Raw genomic sequence first — 18493 nt, 5'->3', positions numbered from 1 at the left:
ACTCAGAAAAGCTTGAGTTTTAGAGAAAAGTACATTTTATATTATGATCTATATAAAATGACTAAATTTATAATTTTTGTTATTAAAGAACTATATAAAAGTAAACTTGTAAGAGTTTTGCATTTCAGGTGTAATTTGATAGGCAACTCACAATACAAGGTCCCCGCAAGGTCGAAATTAAGGTAGAATTGATGTCACGGAGCAGCTGAGCGCCAAACACTCATGTAATCAACAGTGGATAACTTCCTTGAAGTTTGTGCTCTTGCAAAAACATGAGCAATTGCGAAGATCATGGACCAATACCAACAGAAAACGAAACCCCGAGTGAGACTGAAAATCGTTCCAAAGTTCTAATCATTGGCGGCGGCATGGCCGGTCTATCCGCAGCTTACCACCTCACGAAAAACGGTTTCACAGACTTCAAGTTACTCGAGGCGCGTAACCGACTAGGCGGGCGCATCGTTCAAATTGCAATGACCAACGAACGCGTTGAGTTGGGCGCCAACTGGATTCACGGCATCCTCGGCAACCCTGTCTATGAACTAGCGATGGAGCACGGCCTCGTCGACATCCTTCAGTGTCCTAAACCACATAAAGTCGTCGCTGCAACTGAAGCAGGCAAGCAAGTACCTTTCAACGTACTACACGAGATTTACGAGGCATATCTCTGCTTCCTGCGGCGCTGTGAAGAGTATTACGTCACGCAGTATTTGCCCCCTGATGGGATCGACAGTGTGGGCGATCACATCCGCCTTGAGGTTCAACTCTACTTAGATTCAATTAAAGACAACAGTGATAGACACTTAAGACAACTCATCTTTGAATGCCTCCTCAAGAGGGAAACTTGTATATCTGGTTGTGATAACATGTCTGAGATAGACCTGCTGGAAATTGGCAGTTATACAGAGCTGCAAGGTGGGAATATTGTATTACCACAGGGATACAGTTCTATATTAGAACCAGTAAGTAAAGATATAGACAAATCATCGATTTACTTAAGACATGCAGTCACGTTGATCCAGTGGAATAAAAACGGCAATGTCGAGTCAAATGGCGACGAATCGGATGATTCCGATCGCACTGTCATTGAGGAGTCGTCAAGTCGTGAATCCAGCTTAGAAAAAGACGTCAAACAGGAGGTGGAAGTGACCTGCGAGAACGGAAAGAAATTCTTCGCTGATCATGTGATATGCACGATGCCGCTGGGAGTATTAAAGCACAAAGCTGATACAATATTTCAACCGCCTTTGCCTGATTATAAGCTCGAAGCAATCGACCGGCTGCTCTTTGGCACCGTGGATAAAATTATTCTTGAGTATGAACGACCATTTCTGAATCCTAATATCACCGAAGTGTTGTTACTGTGGGATGACAGCAAGGATGAAGGCACCGAGAAGGGAAACTATCAAGCGACATGGTTTAAAAAGATCTATTCGTTTGCTAAAGTTTCGGATACTTTGTTGGTCGGTTGGATTTCTGGCAAGGAAGCTGAGTACATGGAAACCTTGCCTTCGGATTTAGTTGCTGAGACATGTACGAGCATTTTGAGGAAGTTTTTAAACGATCCTTTTATTCCTAAACCAAAAACCTGTGTATGGTAAGCGATTTTTTCTAAAATGCTGTGATTTTACGCTAAGAATAAAATAATTCATTATTTCAGTACAAGTTGGTACAGTCAGCCTTACACAAAAGGCTCCTACACGGCAATTGCAGTCGGTGCATCACAAATCGATATTGAATGCATCGCACAACCACTTTATACCAAAGACACACAAGACAAAGTAAGTGCACTTACTATTCAAATGATGAACATTATTTATGATGAATTTTTATTCTTCCAGCCTGTATTATTGTTTGCTGGCGAACACACCCACAGTAATTTCTATTCGACAGTACATGGCGCTTACTTAACGGGACGCATGTCCGCCAAATTGCTTTTATCCACGCAAGAGCCCCAGGAGATAGTTGTGGATTGCGTGGACACGACAGACCTCAGCTCGTGGATACAAGGCATTGGCTTGCAATGATAGACACGGGCTTGACTGCATTATTCGTGTAGAGTTGGCCTATTGTTATATATGTGTAAATATTTTTTAAATTGACGTAAGAACAACGCAAGAACGTAATGGAAACTGAATCTAAAAGTCGAGTACAGCAACAGTATTGATGGATATTTACGGATTGCTTGAGAAAATGGAAATGAATACGTGCGATTTGAGGCGAACCATGCTTTACTTTGTTTCATTGGTTGCCTGTTCCATGGTTCTCACTGACCGAACAATGTGAAAAGTGAAAATATCAGCATCGCAGGCTACATTCATCGCTTCGATCTAGTCATTTTTTAAATATACAAATAATGTTCAATCGTAATTAAATTATGACTATTTATTGCGTTTTTTTTTATAACATGCCAGGAACCCTGTACAAAAACGTACCATCTGAGTCATAGAAACAGTCATTTAATTTGTAAGTGTATCCGCGTTTACGTTTTGCAGCAGGGATGTTAATCCTTTGAGGATACATCAGATTTAAATAATCGCGTTTTGGTTTATATAAATTAAATTGTTGTTCAGGGGATTTGAATTTAGTTACGTTAAAGTTTAATTCTTCAGGTTGTAAAGTGATTTCTTTGGTTTCTGGCGTCTCTTCACCTTCATTTGATTTTATAACTAAATCACTTTCACTTTTAGGTGATAATGATTTACCATGTGACAATTGCTTCTCTAACTGATCATGAGTCATTACTTTTGTCCATTTTTTGCTTTTTAGATTAATGTCATCTTGTTGAGTATTAACAAGTTGTGTGTTACTTTCAACAATTGATGTTTGATTAGTACCCAGAAGTAATTTTGTTTAGAAATTTGTTTGTCTATGTTTTTCATTTTAAGCGCTTCATAACTTTGTATAATATTCGAGAACTCACCGCCCTTCTTGACCAATTCGCGTTTTGAAACATCCTCAACTTGCAATTCACTTAAATCCGGATTTAAGTTTAAATCCCTAGATGTAAACTTCCTCAGATGTGCTATTACATCTGCAGGTAACTTGAGCTTCTCCTTCTCCTTTTTGAAAAGATGCCAGTTTTGTTGAACAGCCTCATCGTGTTTTTTTACACGATTCGCGTTCTTTGGCACCCATTTATTCTTTATAATTTTCTATGTATAAAAATTAAGTTATTAATAAAACTATTTAAAATAATGCTAATTTATATTTGTATCTTACTGAAATGATATCTGGTAATGCCGGAAATCCTTCAGACAGCCTCTCCACAGTCCATTCCTCAGGATTACTGCTGTGTAAATATTGTATTTGTTGTTTATCAGCCCATGTTAAGAAATTGGGCAGTTTTTCTTTGAAATATTTCTGTTTAACAATATGATACTTATGCAGTTCTCTGGAGGCTTCCACTTCTCGCTCGTGTTGTTTGTGTGATTTGCTCAGATCAAAGAAATCAGCTTCTAACTCTTCCAAATTATCATCACTTTCGAGGTTTTGCTGAATGATTGCTGCTCTTCTTCTAATTCCAGGATCTTTTACATTTCTAAGGTGCCTTAGTGAATATGACTTCACTAAGAAGGGTTTTAAAATATTCGTAAATACAGTATTCATAACTAATATTTTTCTAATTACTTATATTATTAATAATATTATTCTTAAAAGACTGAACCAAATCAACTGCATGTATAAATTTATTGAGGTTATATATAAACCACAAATTATACATACATATGCGCACCACATGCGTTTTAGCGGTCCGTTACCTGCACATTACCTGGAAAGAATTCAAATTAACAGACCTTTATCTAGAAAAGCTTAAATTTGAAAAAGTCCGATTAGGAAATGCTACCAGAATTCTTTAGTTAATTACAGATATTAAGTAAATAGCAATAGAGAGGGTTTTACTCATAATAAAAATAAAGTAAAACAAAAAGAAAGAGAAATTGTTCCCAAAACAACAAATGTACTTCTATCAGAAGCCTAATCTAACAAGAAAGCCTCGTTATGAACTACAAATCAAAATCTAATATACCTAGTATCACTATCACTTATCAGTAGAGAATTTCATATTTTATATAGCTAATTATTACATTATTAAACATCTTTATCTGCATGGTAGCCATACCATTATGATAATTATCATAAATATGTAAATGTGTACCTTCTGCTGCGTACATTTTCGTTCACACCAAGAGAAAATGTGGTTTAAAAAGGAAGACTTTCTTGCTTATGAGCTTGCCACTAGATTTTATTGGCCCACTAACGATGGATGGTCTAAAGTGATTAACTTAATTTACAACTTTGCGGTTTTTGTTACTACATTTGCAAATGTGGCATATTTAATCAAGTCGTATTGTAAGCACGCCTAAAACCAGGATTTTTGAACTAAAATTGACTAAATTATGTTTAAGTTTCTGGTGTTCCATTCCGCGAACTCGCACAGAATCTATCTTGGTTTACGTCAATATCATTTGGTTACTATGTAATCTATGCGTTTAAAAATTATTCAGAAGAAAGCAAGTACGTATATACATATATGGAAAGCAACCCTCAGTTTGCTTATTCAAAAAGTAAACTCAAAGGGAAATTAATTCCCCAAGCTATGATAATAAAAGCAGGTATCATTCTCGTGATGTGTATAAGTGCTACTGGTTACATATATTTAGAGCAAATGGACTGTGAGGAAAATTTCAATCAAACTGATTGTGGGCTTCTATATGCAATTGTACGATCAGACTCAAAATTACCCAATAAATTGGCATTATAACTTGTGATTGTTTTAGTATTTATTTGTTGATGTACGCCAGCGACCATATCGTGAACTCTTCAATATCTTGAGAGTGATTATGGAATTGTACATTACCATTGGGATCCTGTTAATATTTTGTCTGTTGGATGTTGTACGTAAGCTTACGGAGGACAATTTGGAAGAGTTCATTTTGATTCTACAACAGGTTCAACATACTCATGGAAAACCGCTTCGGCAAAGAAGACTTTTACAAGCTCATAAAATGCATCAATATGTTATACAGTAAGCAGCATACAAATATTTGTAACCGTTTCAAATAACACAAATGCGTGATATTTTAGTACCTGGACTAATGCTGTCGAATGCTACAAATGGCCCTTGTTGGTGCAATATTTGACATCTGCAATTATAATTGCATTAATCATTATATCACAATTAAATGTATGTATACAATAGTTTGACGCTGTATATCAATTGTCAGTCAGATATTGTTTTAGAAATTTGATGCGATATCTATTGTTCACATGACTATTTACGCAGTAGGTATTTCGGTATTCGGTTTTTTCGGAGAAGAAATGAAGCGATTGGTAAGTAATCTGATAATTTTCTGTTAGACAAATATGTAAAACTTTTTACAGGGAGAAGAATTTCAATATGCTACATTTTATTCAGTGCCGTGGGATGGAGATGCACAAAGCGTGAAATTTTTAATATTTATGAATTTAAATTTGCGTAAAGTGTTCGAATTGCCTCTGGGAAATTATTCTATTTATAACAATGAACTAGTATACGTCGTAAGAATTTCTTAAATTGTGTTTGTTTGATAATAGTTTGATTATCCTTTGAGTTTCAGACTTTTAAAATGGTTTATTCTATTGTCATGTTTTACCTAAATAAGTAAACACTTTAACGCACAAATATTTGGATACTCTGCACATCAACACTAATATTGTTCACAATATACCGAATATTCGGCAATGCTGTCGGCCGAAGCGCGGAATATTCGGCACTTAGTACATGCTAGTCGAGCGCATAAACACTAATACGACAGGTTGCGACCAACGGGCGCGGGCAGAGTGCGGCTAGGCTTTTTAACTGTTTCAATTGCGAGTAAATCACGTCACGGCACGCATTGTCAGATTAATATAAATAACAATCTAAATAAAACGTCACGATTTTGTAGAAAAGTTTGTTTGTAAGTTCTTTTTCAATTGTTTGTTGTAATTGTATATCTAAATGATCTAAATTATATTAAAATATACAAATCGATCAAATTGAAGGCTGAATTCGGCGAAAGCAGATGTAATTCGTAATTCGATTTTAATGACTACTTTTACTTTATATTATGTAGTGATATGCACAACATATGCGTTTTACCGGTCCGTTACCTAGAAAGAATTCAAATTATCGGACTGGTCTCTAGAAAGGCCTAAACTTGGAGAAGTCCGATTAGGAAATGCTACCAGAATTCTTTAGTTAATTACAAATATTAAGTAAATAGCATTAGAGAGGGTTTTACTCATAATAATAATAAAGGAAAAGAAAGAGAAAGAGAAGTTGTCCGCAAAACAACAAATGTACTTCTATCAGAAGTCTAATCTAACAAGAAACCCTCGATATGAACTACAAATCAAAATCTAATATAGTATCACTATCACTTATCAGTAGACTATTTCATATTTTATATAGCTAATTATTACATTAATAAATATCTTAATCAGCATCATGATAATTATCATAAATATGTAAATGTGTACCTTCTGCTGCGTACATTTTCGTTCACTCCAAGAGAAAATGTGGTTTAAAAAGGAAGACTTTCTTGCTTATGAGCTCGCCACTAGATTTTATTGGCCCACTAAGGATGGATGGTCTAAAGTGATTAACTTAATTTACAACTTTGCAGTTTTTGTTACTACATTTGCAAATGTGGCATATTTAATCAAGTCGTACTGTAAGTACGCCTAAAACCAGGATTTTTGAATTGAAATTGAATAAATTATGTTTAAGTTTCTGGTGTTCCATTCCGCGAACTCGCACTGAATCTATCTTGGTTTACGTCAGTATTGTTTGCATACTATATAATCTATGTGTTTAAAAATTATTCAGAAGAAAGCAAGTACGTATATACATATATGGAAAGCAACCCTCAGTTTGCTTATTCAAAAAGTAAACTCAAAGGGAAATTAATTCCCCACGCTATGATAATAAAAACAGGAATTATTCTTATGATGTTTGTAAGTGCCACTGGTTACATATATTTTGAGCACATGGACTGTGAGAAAAATTTCAAACAAATTGATTGTGGGCTTGTATATGCAATTGTACGATGAGACAAAGTTTTTAAGTTTACATTAGAACTTGAGATTGTTTTAGTATTTACTTGTTGATGTACGCCAACGACCGTATCGCGAACTATTTAATTTCTTGATGGTGATTATGGTATTGTACATTACCATTGGGATCCTGTTAATATTTTCTCTGTTGGATATTGTACGTAAGCTTACGGAGGACAATTTGGAAGAGTTCATTTTGATTCTACAAAAGGTTCAACATACTCATGGAAAACCGCTTCGGCAAAGAAGACTTTTACAAGCTCATAAAATGCATCAATATGTTACACAGTAAGCAACATACAATTATTTGTAATCATTTCAAATGACAAAAATGCGTGAAATTTTAGTTCTTGGACTAATATTGTTGAATGCTACAAGTGGCCCTTGTTGATGCAATATTTGACCTCTGCAATTATTATTGCATTAATTATTATATCACAATTAAATGTATGTATTTAATAGTTTGATACTGTTTATCAATCAATGGTTTTATTTTAGAAATTTGATGCGATATCTATTTTTCACATGACTATTTACGTAGTAGGTATTTCTGTTTTCGGGTTTTTCGGAGAAGAAATGAAGCGATTGGTATGTAACCGCAAGATAATTATCTGTTAGGCAAATAAAACTTTTTGCAGGGAGAAGAATTTCAATATGCTACATTTTATTCGGTGCCATGGGATGGAGATGCGCAAAGTGTCAAATTTTTAATTTTTATGAATTTAAATCTGCGTAAAGTGTTCGAATTGCCTCTGGGAAACTACGCCATTTATAATAATCAACTAGTATTCGTGGTAAGAACTTCTTCAATTGTGTTTGTTTGATATTAGTTTAATTATGCTTTGCTTTTTAGACTTTTAAAATGGTTTATTCTATTGTCATGTTTTACTTAAATAAGAAGTAAACTTACGGCAAAAATCAAGCAAAGGAGGACACAAGTTCAGTTTGAAGATACTATGGACACTCTGCACATCAACACTAATTTTGTTCTCAATATTTGCTATTGATAACAAACTTCTTAGACATTACTATCTTTGGCTTACTTAGGGGAGGATGAATGGGTTGGCGAGCCACTGCAAAGGTCACTCAAGTGATTATGCTAGAAAAGATTAAATTGCCCAATTTTCTACCGATTTGAGGGGCAATTTACAAAAACACATTTACTTCATAAATACATTCAAACATACAAAATATACATTGTTTTAAACATTTTACGTACCATTATTTACCGAACTTAAAAACACCTGTCTTCTTTGGCTTGTCCATCTAGAACCAGCAAAAAATGTATTTCTGCATCTAAAGCTAAATCCTGATTACTAATAAATACTTACATGACGCGTTGTCCCAAATAACATCTTCGCCTTGTCCTGCTCCTCATGTGGTGATGATCCTTCATCAAGTGACGATCCCCCAACAATGTTCCTCTTGAACTGCAACTTTTGCTTAATAGCCTGTGATAATATCACTTTCCTACTATCGCTGCGGATCGCTAACAGCAGATCCAACCAGGTCCAAGTGACGTTGTGATATTCCAATGTGGGAATAACCAGAGAAAAGTCTCGAATATCTTCAAGATTCTTTTCCTTGTTGCCTTTATAAGACAATCGCACAGGCACCTCCGGGATTTTGATATAGATAAACAATTTATTCTTTTCAGCACGTTCCTGTCGATAAGCATTCGAAAGTAGTATAAATTTTTATAAATTAAAAGACATATTACCTTCATTTTTTCTACGTCGTCGATGTGTACGTAAAAATTGGAATCTCGGTTACGTTTTATTTTCTTTTTTGTTCCTTTAATTGATACGTTGTCGTCAATATCATCGTTGGTGGATGTACCTGCTCGTTGCTCTCCATCGATGTTGTCCGGATCGCGTTCGGGGAAGCAAAACTTTAACATGGTATCGTAAAACTTCTTCGTGAGGCCTATTGTCAATGGCACCACGTTGATCTCAAAGTGCTCTTTCACAGATATACCACCTACAGGTGGTTTTTCACGGCAGAATATTCTAACAACCCTCTATGAATAAAATAAATTTAGAAATACGCTTATTAAGTTTTAAATTATAAACTACCTTATGTTCTACAGGCATATTACTCTGAATTTCCGTAGGTAATAACACCTCCTTGTAAATTTGATTCGGCAGCAAATTGGTCATCCTCACATAGCCCAACTCCAAAAGATGCTCCACACTATCATCGCTTTTAGAGTTTTTGGTATACAAGAAGTTAGTCAGTACCAAATCGGCAATACCAATCTGCCCGTCGGCTTCCGTTAGTCGCCACTGTGCATGCTTGAAAAAGATCTCGTTTGCCCTGACAATCTTAAGCGGTTTGTCATTGCGCGTTGTAGACAAACGTGAAGTCGCTAACAGTTGCGACTCTTTGTAACAGGATAGCATTATATCAAGTTCTTCAGCTTGAATATTCAGAAGGCTTTTACATTCGTGCACCTGCTGCTCTAATTCGAGAAGATCCTCTTCCAGTTCTGGAGAGGTTTCATCGGCAAGCGCTTTGTGAACCAAATAGGTTTCTTTTTCAAGACGCCTAAGGCGAGATAATGTTGAACGAACCTAATATAAGAGTAATTTAGAAATCGTATTTATATGTAAACTAAAATATTAAAAGACCTTAGTTTGTAAAATTAAAATCGGTTTCCGCTGGTCCTCAACCGATTGCAGCTGCAATTGGAACCGCATCCTTTGCAGACGCTCCAAAGCCTCCTTACGATGCGTATCCACAAACAAGAGTAAATTATTTATAATATCCAATAACATTGTATACTGCAGAGAGTTTGTTGAACAATCCAAGTCATGATGCATAAGCGTAAACGCGTTGACGGCGCTCTGTCCGGGCCGAAAAAAAGGCTCAAATTCCTCTTGAGGTGGTGGCGGTAATTCGCCGTGTAGAGTCGCGGGATCCACAGAAATATCACCATAGCCAACGTAAAAGAATTCGCATTTACAGCGGGAGACAATTCGTTGTAATTGCACTGGCGAATCACTATTCGGTGTTGAAGCTCCAACAGTATCGGAAACAACAGCGCCAACAGAAACTCCACAGCCCACCATATTGGGAACTTGCGGAATCTCTGATATTACAGTACATTCCTTCTCTTGGATATTATCAACAGTCAACCACATAATATTTTCTATAATACATCAAAACAATCCATGAAATATTTTTAAGAATTCGTAAATTCTTAAAACTCACCATTCAAATCATCATTTTCACCACCTGCATTTACTGTTGCATAATACTGCATGCATTCGAGATTACCTACCCAAGTTGTCTTCGACACCAGCGTGCACTCCTTCCAAACTGGTCGATGAATCCTCTGCATAATTTCAGCTTTGGCCGCGGAAAGAATTACATACCCTTTGGTTTCGCATCCTTTTAAGAGAACTTGAGCGTTGACCAAAGCAACTTTAAATATTAGAGAAATTAGTAGTTATTTAATAGAATAAACATATTGCTTACTATTCCAATTTTTATGTAAAATATCATCATCCTGACAAGCTTGAGGGCCTTGCAAATGCTGCTGCCTTGTAGCCGACGACAAATCATCACTAAAAACAACGCTTTTGTTCTCAGCCTCGGCAATTAACTGCTGTAACATTGTTGCCGCTTGCCCAGACTCCAACTTTTGTGATATCCCCGCTGAATTTCCCGCGGCACCCGCAATTACACCTCCTGTGCTCGCCCCTGTGGAATCATCACCTCCAACACCCTCTTGGGAAGCACTTCCTCCAGTCCTGCGTTTTAATGGCGTAGTTGTAGGATCCTTCCTCACAGCCTTTAACACCTCCGTTGACAAATTCTTCTTCATTTGTTTGTTCTTCATAAAAGTATCAAACAGCGAAAAGACTACATTTCGATTACTCTGTGTCCATGCGCCTTTAAGATCATACACAACCAATCTATGAGTAGGCGTGTCTTCTCTTCCGGTCCTTCCGTACTCTCTATGGGGTTCTCTACCATAGCTCACCTTCGCCACCGATAAACAATAACACTTCTCAACGGGTTGTTTGAGGTATCCTTCAACATCATCCAGAGAATCATCGGGAAGCAAAGCGCTCTTCAACCAGATTTCGCTATCGCTCAACTCGGAAGTGACGTAGACAATCGACCATTCCGCTTTGGGACGATGCACCAGACCATCATCAACTGGCAGCAAAGATAAAATATGTTCAGAGGTAGATGCCAGATGTCCTCCTAAGAGTTGCAAACCGCGCTGCATGGCGAAAGACATCCAATAACACACCTGAAACTTATGCAGACCAAGCAACAGATGCACCTTCTTATAATGCCTTGAAAGTTGCAGTTTCCTCGGGCGTAAGTTGTTAAATATCCTTCCACGTCGCGTAGGGCGTGTCACGCCTTGTAGAATTAGTTTTAAGTTCTCGAACCACCTGAGTGTTGAACCATACAAAGATAACATCGGAAACTTTTCAACTGTTTGCATTTTAGGGTAATCCGTGTTTACAGATGACATACTCCCGGGGAATTCACCTTGCCCACCTTTTCCTGACTTAGTTTCCAATGTGATTGATAAGTTTACATTCTGGGACCTAAACGCTCTGAATGAATCATGCCTGGTATTGCTAGAATATTCCGGAATCTTATCAGGCGCGCATTGTATCACGTTATGATGATCTCTCGGATCGCCCAAGGACATCCATTCAAGAGAAACAACCAATTTCAAATTTGGTAGATGTAGCAACTGACAATCATCATATTTGGACGCAGTGCGCACAAAAATGTTGAAGTCACCTTTAAACACAAACCGTCCATTGGTCCAATCCATAATAACATTGTTCCAAGTCAACTCCATTTCTTCAGTTGTATTATACGGATCCAGCGATGCGTGTAGTAATACGGTGAGTTGTTGTACTTCCATTGTAAGTCTTCCATGCAGGAGTAATCTCATTTTGTCCCAGAAAGGTAATGGCGGTGATGGATCTCGAGATGGTTGGAAGATTTTCTCGAATGAGAGATTACATTGCGCAATGACAGGTTCCCAGCATGGACCAAATGCGTAGGAAAAGGATGAAATCTCACTGTTGAAGTCATGGTAGAATTTCAGGGGAAGCAAGGAGCGTGATATTAACGGCGAAGAAAATGGCGGACCTAAATCGATGTATACATCCCGTGTAGCTGCAATGCAAAAAAGAAAATACGTTGTAATTGTATATCTAAATGATCTAAATTATATTAAAATATACAAATCGATCAAATTGAAGGCTGAATTCTGCGAAAGCAGATGTAATTCGTAATTCGATTTTAATGACTACCTTATTGTTATTATGGTGTTTTGCATTGTGCGCATTTTTATAGCAAAAGAACGCAAATGAAACGCAGGATAATTTAGATTTTATCTGTAACCGATGTTGTCATCTTGGTGATCATCATCATTTAGGTATAAATTCAATAAAATGCAACATTTCCTATGAGACGATCAACAGAAACGTGACAATCAGTCCGAAATTTACTAAAAATCGAGCTATGATGCTCCTTAAAGTGTTGCTCTTTCAACTTTTGTTGATAAGTGTAACTACGGCCGCAATCATCTCTTCATCTACAAGGGTACGTTTCTAACAAAAAAGCAATGAATACATTTATATATAATCAATCCAATCAGGTAAAACGCGGCAGCATCCCCGGTATAGATGACATCATCAGTTCAGCGTTAGATATTGGCATGCAAGCCTTAGAAGCAGTGCAGAGCGTCGCCGACATGGTTGGCATCAGTTTGTCAAATAAAAAATCATAAAATATGAATAAATATTAAACATTTTCAAAACTTGCCTCTTTTTGGTGCTAGCTGCTCGGCTCCAACCAGCATCCCAGAAATATACCACTGTTGTATGAGTAAAAATGGTTGCGGAAAATCCCTCAGTTGAAATTTCCACTCCTCGCATCGTAGGGACACCATACGACACCAAAGCGTTGAAAACTCCAGCGGTTCCTCTGGCCACGGTGTATCACAATCAATTTCTCTCATTACCCTTACAATATTCTCAGTGCCATAGATTGAATCATCCGCTAGAATCATCAACTCTACATTCGTACACGTCCATGCAAAAAGTCGCCTGCGTTGTCCTTCCTCCTTGCTCAATTGTTTACTCCGTTGAATATAAATCTGCGCGTTCTTCTCTTGTAGGTTTGCATATAACTCCTCCACCTTCCCAGCTGGCAGATGTAAGTGTTTCATCACTAATTGATCAACTTTATCCGCTAGTTTCTTTCTCCTTTTCAAACTCTCATGATACTCATCAACTAGTAACTCAAAATTATCTCGCAGTTTAATTTCGAACGGATCATCAGACATTTCAAACACAAACTCTTTGATATTGATTAATAAATCACGCGGTAATATACTTTTCTGCATTGGTTTTACTTTATCGTCTTTATCAAGTGGTTTATGTACTAGTTTCAACCATTTAACTAAACTTACAAAGTCGTTATTGATTGCATCAGCAAAACTATGCTCATAGGGAAATATTGCTTTCAACGAAGCGATTTCTAAGATTTGTGGATCATTCCAATCGGTGTTGAACGTCTCAGTGTCAAGTCGTTCGGCTCTGACTAATTCCAGAACGTTTGCATCGGTAACCGGCTGAAGAAATATTCCAGTTAGCGCAAAAACCAACGCGTCATCAATAAATATTGAAAACTGTGAATTCGAGAGCGTAATTTTCGGAGTATCTTTGTTCAAGATATCATGTGACTTGGCACTCAAGTAATTCATAGTCATTTCGTCAAAAGACAACCTAATACTGTGGTTTTGTGATACTTTTATGTCAATGTTAACATTTCCTAATATATCTAACGCTAAATTCGTCGTTTTTGTACTGGTTTTTGATCGTACTTTTTCCTGATTAAACAATTCGATAAATTCGCGAATATCTCGAATTAAATATAAGAGTTTGAGGTGCGAGTTCGGACACCATTGCATTTGAATATTATTGAGGAGATGTAGATGAATGTCACGTTGATTGTACAGTTGTTGCTGCTGCTGCTGTATTTGCACACGGATAATTTGCGCGTAGAGTTTGTAATCTTTGATGTCTTCACATTTCTGGCAGGTGTAGTACGCATGCGATATCTTTGCAAGGGAAAGTTTAATTTCCTCAAGCTGGATCGTTGATACATGCGACGGTGATGAAACAACTTCGGATGATTTGAGAACTTCATAGTCGAATTTTATTGTGTCGAGACGCAGCGCTAGATATTCTAAACAAAAATTAATCAAAAATCAGAATTAAAGATTCGTGTTCTTAACTTATTCTCAATTAAAACAAAAACGCGATTAAAACTTGAAAACTCACCATTTTCACTCTCAGTTGAATTAAAGAAGCAATTCACTTGATGTAAATTAACTTGTAGATTAACCCGCACATCTTTCTTGTCACAATCACTAACTTTTAATCCACTGGTAACATTTTTAGAAACACGACGATCATATTGCTTGAATGCCTTCAATGCCAACACCGTATATTCCGCCAAAGTATTCGACCACTCCAATTGAAGCCCATCCACAATACTATGCACCTTCACAAGCTTCCCTCGCCCCTCCTCAGCATCTAAACTTACTTCATAATGAATCAACGCCATGTTTAAATACAGCGGCGTGCCCCAAAAGTGAATCTTCTTCGAAATGTGCGAATCCTGCGCACAATCCTTAAAACTCCAGCAGAGACTTTCGACTAGTAATTCTGTTTGGAATACACGATCACCAAACAAAACATCCGGTGATGGTTGTGATGTTTTTAAATCCTGATTTCGCATGTGATATTGCATTTGTACTATCTGCGGTTTGATTCAGGATAAACTTAACTAGGTTTACTCCTACTGAAGAGATGTAATCGTTGTTATCGTCGCTAAATCTGATAAGGCCAGTTACGTTCAGAAGTTCAGCGCATCCATTGAGTATGTAAGGTTGCAGAAACTTGCGAGTTGTGTTTAGAGACTTTTCAGGCGTTTTGGGAGGTGTTACGGCGAATTGCGATGTGGCAATGTTTCGCTTTTGCATAAAGTGCGTTGATAACCATGTGTAAATTGTCTCATGATCGTAGGCAACGTTTAACGTGTTTAGGAATAAATATAAATCTACTATATAATTATCAACCTACAAAATAATGATATTTTATGTTTTAAAACCCACAAAACATTTGTAACTTACTTTGGCATCCAATTTAATCTTCTTTAAAAGAATAAGCTGTTCCCGACTGTTTCTCACAACCAAATCATCAATCACAAAAGAAGCCAACATGTGTGGAATTAAAGAATTTCCAGTAGCACCGTAGAATCGATAACTGCAGAGGAAATTACTCAAAGTCGCTGCAAAATCATTGTGGCCAAATTTTCGCACTCCACGCAATGAGGTATTATCTATGCGCATTACGAAATTCTTTAACCAAATATATTAAATTAAAATAACTAACATCTTAAAATCCTAAATAACTTACTTTAGGAATAATTGGAGCAATGCGCGTGAATGTCTCTTCATAATCCACATCCTTTTGCTTTGAATCTGTGTTACTTGTAACCGGCAATGTTCGAAAATGTGTTTTATGATCACTAGAAGTCTTCTGAATCATCCTATACAAACCCTCGGTGATAATCGCACTTGTTTTCCATATCCCGATTGATAACTTCTCGAATGACAGCGGTCCCTGCGCGATTAACGTCGCTTCCGTGGTAATTGCAAAACGAATCTCCGCCAACGATTCGCCATCTTTAATTTTCGCACCGTCGGTACTACTTACACTGTTTGCATCGAGTGCTCGAGCAGACGCTTCTAATAAATTGACATTGACCAGCAATGACTGTGAGTTTTGCACAATTGAACCATCCAAGTGCAGTTCTTTTGCGTCTGCATAAAGGCAGACATTTTGAATATCTTCTTTTTGATTGCGACTATTGTAGAAAGTATCTTTAAAGACGATGAGCGCTGATATGTTGTAGACATGCAGAGCCATAAACTAAACATACGTATAATTTCTTAACATTTATACTCAAAAATTTATTAAATTTAAATTTTACCTGTGCAAATGTTGGCAATGATGCTGGTATCTTTGAATTACGAAAATCAACTTTTTTCTTTTCTTCTCCCAATGCATTAGGTTGTGTTGCAGCATAATCTATCTTTCTTTGCACTGTGTAGCTAATACTAACATCCTGAGTTACCAAAGTAACTAGTTTTTTTACTTCAGCATTGAAAAAACTACTATTGAGACCAATTTCTTTAATATTCTAGAGGTAAACAATCATTTAAATAAAATTACAAGTATATAACTTTGGTTATGGGTTTCTTACCACTTTGATTCCATTCTGTATGTATTCAACATCATATAACTTTAGGTAAATAATGCCAAAACGTCCAATCTTCACACTGGCATTCAATTTTTTGCTTAGGATCAAAGAAATTATTATTGGAATTATCCTGAAACAAACAAATTTAGTTTAAATATTGCCACAATTGATTAATTGACTACACAATAATAAATTTGATATACGTCTGTTCATTTTTGCAAAAATATAATTAAAATTTAGCAAGTTATAGGCGAAATGCTCAATCATTTCAACAATCATTTGAATTCATAGAACTAAATTTTTTGTACAGAAAAATATAATGAAACGTAATTTAAAATTTAAATACGTAGAATTTAATACTATATCTCCGTGTAAAACAATCAATATACTATCTTACTGCGTCTATGTTTAATTAATTACTAAATAACTAGGGCAGAGGTGCGATTCAACAATTTTTGTCAATTAACCTTACAATAAATCTTACCATGTTATGGAAACTGCTAAAACGACCACAAACGATATCAACCCCAAAAAGAACATTTTACAGGATGAACAGGAGAACAAACACTTGATAAACCATTATCGCGACGTTAAAACCGATGTTTTGCGCTAGGAATCAATCATCACAAGCAAACAGCTGATTGAACAAGCCGTTGTAGTTGTACATAACTGAAATCAGGTGTGAGTGTAACTCTACTGGCGGCACATAAAACTAAAACATTATTCAGTAAAAATCATTCAAAATTTTGGCGTAAAATTTCTGTCAACATCATTTCTCTTCCAAATTATCTAAATTATTAAGTTCATTTAATAAACTTTCATTAAAATATGCAAAACTCAGCAAACACGGACCTGCAGAAAATTCACTTACTTGATTTACCCCATAATTTGATAGAAAACATCTTAGAATATTTAGAATACAAAGAACTGGATACAATAAGATGTGTGTGTACACAATTTCATTCAATTGGGATAAACTGCATGAAATCTGGTATTGAAAAAGTGTTAACTATCTTGGCAAAGAAAATGACTGTGTTAGAAGCTGAACTACAAGAAGTTCATCACAGTTTGGAGCATAAAATCACTCTGAATCAAACTTTTACCACTTTAAAACTACTTCGAATGCACGTGTACTCTTTGTACGTCTTGCGGAGACATTTCCTGTTCCCAAAATGTCATTTTACACCTTTTGGAATAATATTGGATAATATTATAAAACATTTACAGCAGGTAAAGTAGACACTACTGTTTGAACTCAAATAAAACCACTTTTGTGAAATTTCTAGATGAAAATAACAAATTGTTTGTCCTGGCTGCAACACTGCCTACAACTACAAACTATCATCTCACGCTTCAATATTTACAACGAAAACATCACTGGAAACTTAACTTACCCGTTTGGGGTACACGTGATTGACATTTTGGATGTTTTAACTGGTATTAACTACGATATTAAGTGTATCTACAACTTTGACGAGTGTTCATGCACTGTTTTTGCTTATTATTACACTGAAAACATAAAATTCTTAACTTACATGCCAGATATTAACTTTATAAAAGATTGCCAAGATCGTTACTTGACGCAAGAGGAACGAACAAGTATTTTAAAGTATTTACTGGCTTTGGTTAACTTATATAATGGTTTGCATGGCAAAAAAGAAGAATATGACAGAGAAATGCAGTTTGCGTCGAATGAAAGTCCGAAATTTGATTGCAGACATCCAATGGAGAGTCATTTCTGTCGCAATGTTGTAAAACGCGAGTACTTATCAAATACTTCTATATTAGAGCTTTATCTCAGTCAACACACTGAACAAAAGCACTACTAGGCTGCCAGGTTGAATTAATATGCCCAATGGACATGGCTCCTTTTAAAATCGGCAAAAGTTTGGAGCTTTTAAAGCGAGATTTGTATCTAAACAACTCAACTATTGCAATGCACAAAGAAAGTGAAAACAAAGTGACTTACGCTGTTGAAATACGATTGAAGTTTATTATAAAACATAAAATGCAGGAGTTGTTCGATATTTCTATTAAAGATATTGAATGCTGAATGGTTTTTTTGATTTGTAAAGGTGACTTTCAACTAGCGCTA

At 36.2% G+C, this 18493-nt stretch overlaps 4 protein-coding genes and 2 long non-coding RNA genes across 6 annotated transcripts; 3 read left to right on the top strand and 3 right to left on the bottom strand.

The window, feature by feature from the left end:
• Positions 1–17: 17 nt before the first annotated feature.
• Positions 18–494, bottom strand: LOC135790974 (uncharacterized). Its single transcript, XR_010547881.1, has 2 exons — positions 393–494; positions 18–330 (listed from the first exon to the last, which is right to left on the bottom strand). It is a non-coding gene; the product is annotated as an uncharacterized lncRNA (long non-coding RNA).
• On the top strand, positions 273–2388 carry LOC135790964 (peroxisomal N(1)-acetyl-spermine/spermidine oxidase). Its single transcript, XM_065301266.1, has 3 exons — positions 273–1597; positions 1661–1781; positions 1842–2388. The coding sequence occupies exons 1-3, from the start codon at positions 273–275 to the stop codon at positions 2025–2027; spliced, it is 1632 nt and encodes a 543-aa protein (XP_065157338.1). The 3' UTR covers positions 2028–2388.
• Positions 2371–3772, bottom strand: LOC135790970 (uncharacterized). Its single transcript, XM_065301274.1, is given in 3 exon segments — positions 2371–2766; positions 2769–3155; positions 3223–3772. Coding segments are annotated over 3 exon segments (1140 nt in total). The 5' UTR covers positions 3610–3772; the 3' UTR covers positions 2371–2400.
• A 981-nt stretch (positions 3773–4753) lies between these two features.
• hob (bridge-like lipid transfer protein family member hobbit) lies at positions 4754–17072 on the bottom strand. Its single transcript, XM_065301273.1, is given in 18 exon segments — positions 4754–4943; positions 5092–5147; positions 5637–8206; positions 8300–8346; positions 8412–8744; positions 8801–9100; positions 9156–9653; positions 9711–10231; positions 10294–10506; positions 10561–12237; positions 12889–14316; positions 14412–14847; positions 14849–15211; positions 15266–15493; positions 15552–16067; positions 16129–16338; positions 16402–16528; positions 16883–17072. Coding segments are annotated over 15 exon segments (6951 nt in total). The 5' UTR covers positions 16939–17072; the 3' UTR covers positions 4754–4943; positions 5092–5147; positions 5637–8206; positions 8300–8301.
• On the top strand, positions 12447–12883 carry LOC135790972 (uncharacterized). The gene is made up of 2 exons (XR_010547878.1): positions 12447–12666; positions 12722–12883. It is a non-coding gene; the product is annotated as an uncharacterized lncRNA (long non-coding RNA).
• Positions 17053–18452, top strand: LOC135790966 (uncharacterized). Its single transcript, XM_065301269.1, has 2 exons — positions 17053–17628; positions 17685–18452. The coding sequence occupies exons 1-2, from the start codon at positions 17227–17229 to the stop codon at positions 18225–18227; spliced, it is 945 nt and encodes a 314-aa protein (XP_065157341.1). The 5' UTR covers positions 17053–17226; the 3' UTR covers positions 18228–18452.
• The last annotated feature ends 41 nt before the right edge of the window (positions 18453–18493 follow it).

Source organism: Atheta coriaria, unplaced genomic scaffold, assembly GCF_025399875.1.
Source record: "Atheta coriaria isolate IRGN ID8LTWV9N9 unplaced genomic scaffold, Caltech_Dcor_3.1 hic_scaffold_4_pilon, whole genome shotgun sequence".
NCBI lineage: Eukaryota > Metazoa > Arthropoda > Insecta > Coleoptera > Staphylinidae > Dalotia > Dalotia coriaria.
Note: the sequence above shows the minus strand (reverse complement) of the source record. Positions and strands in the feature narration are given on the sequence as shown.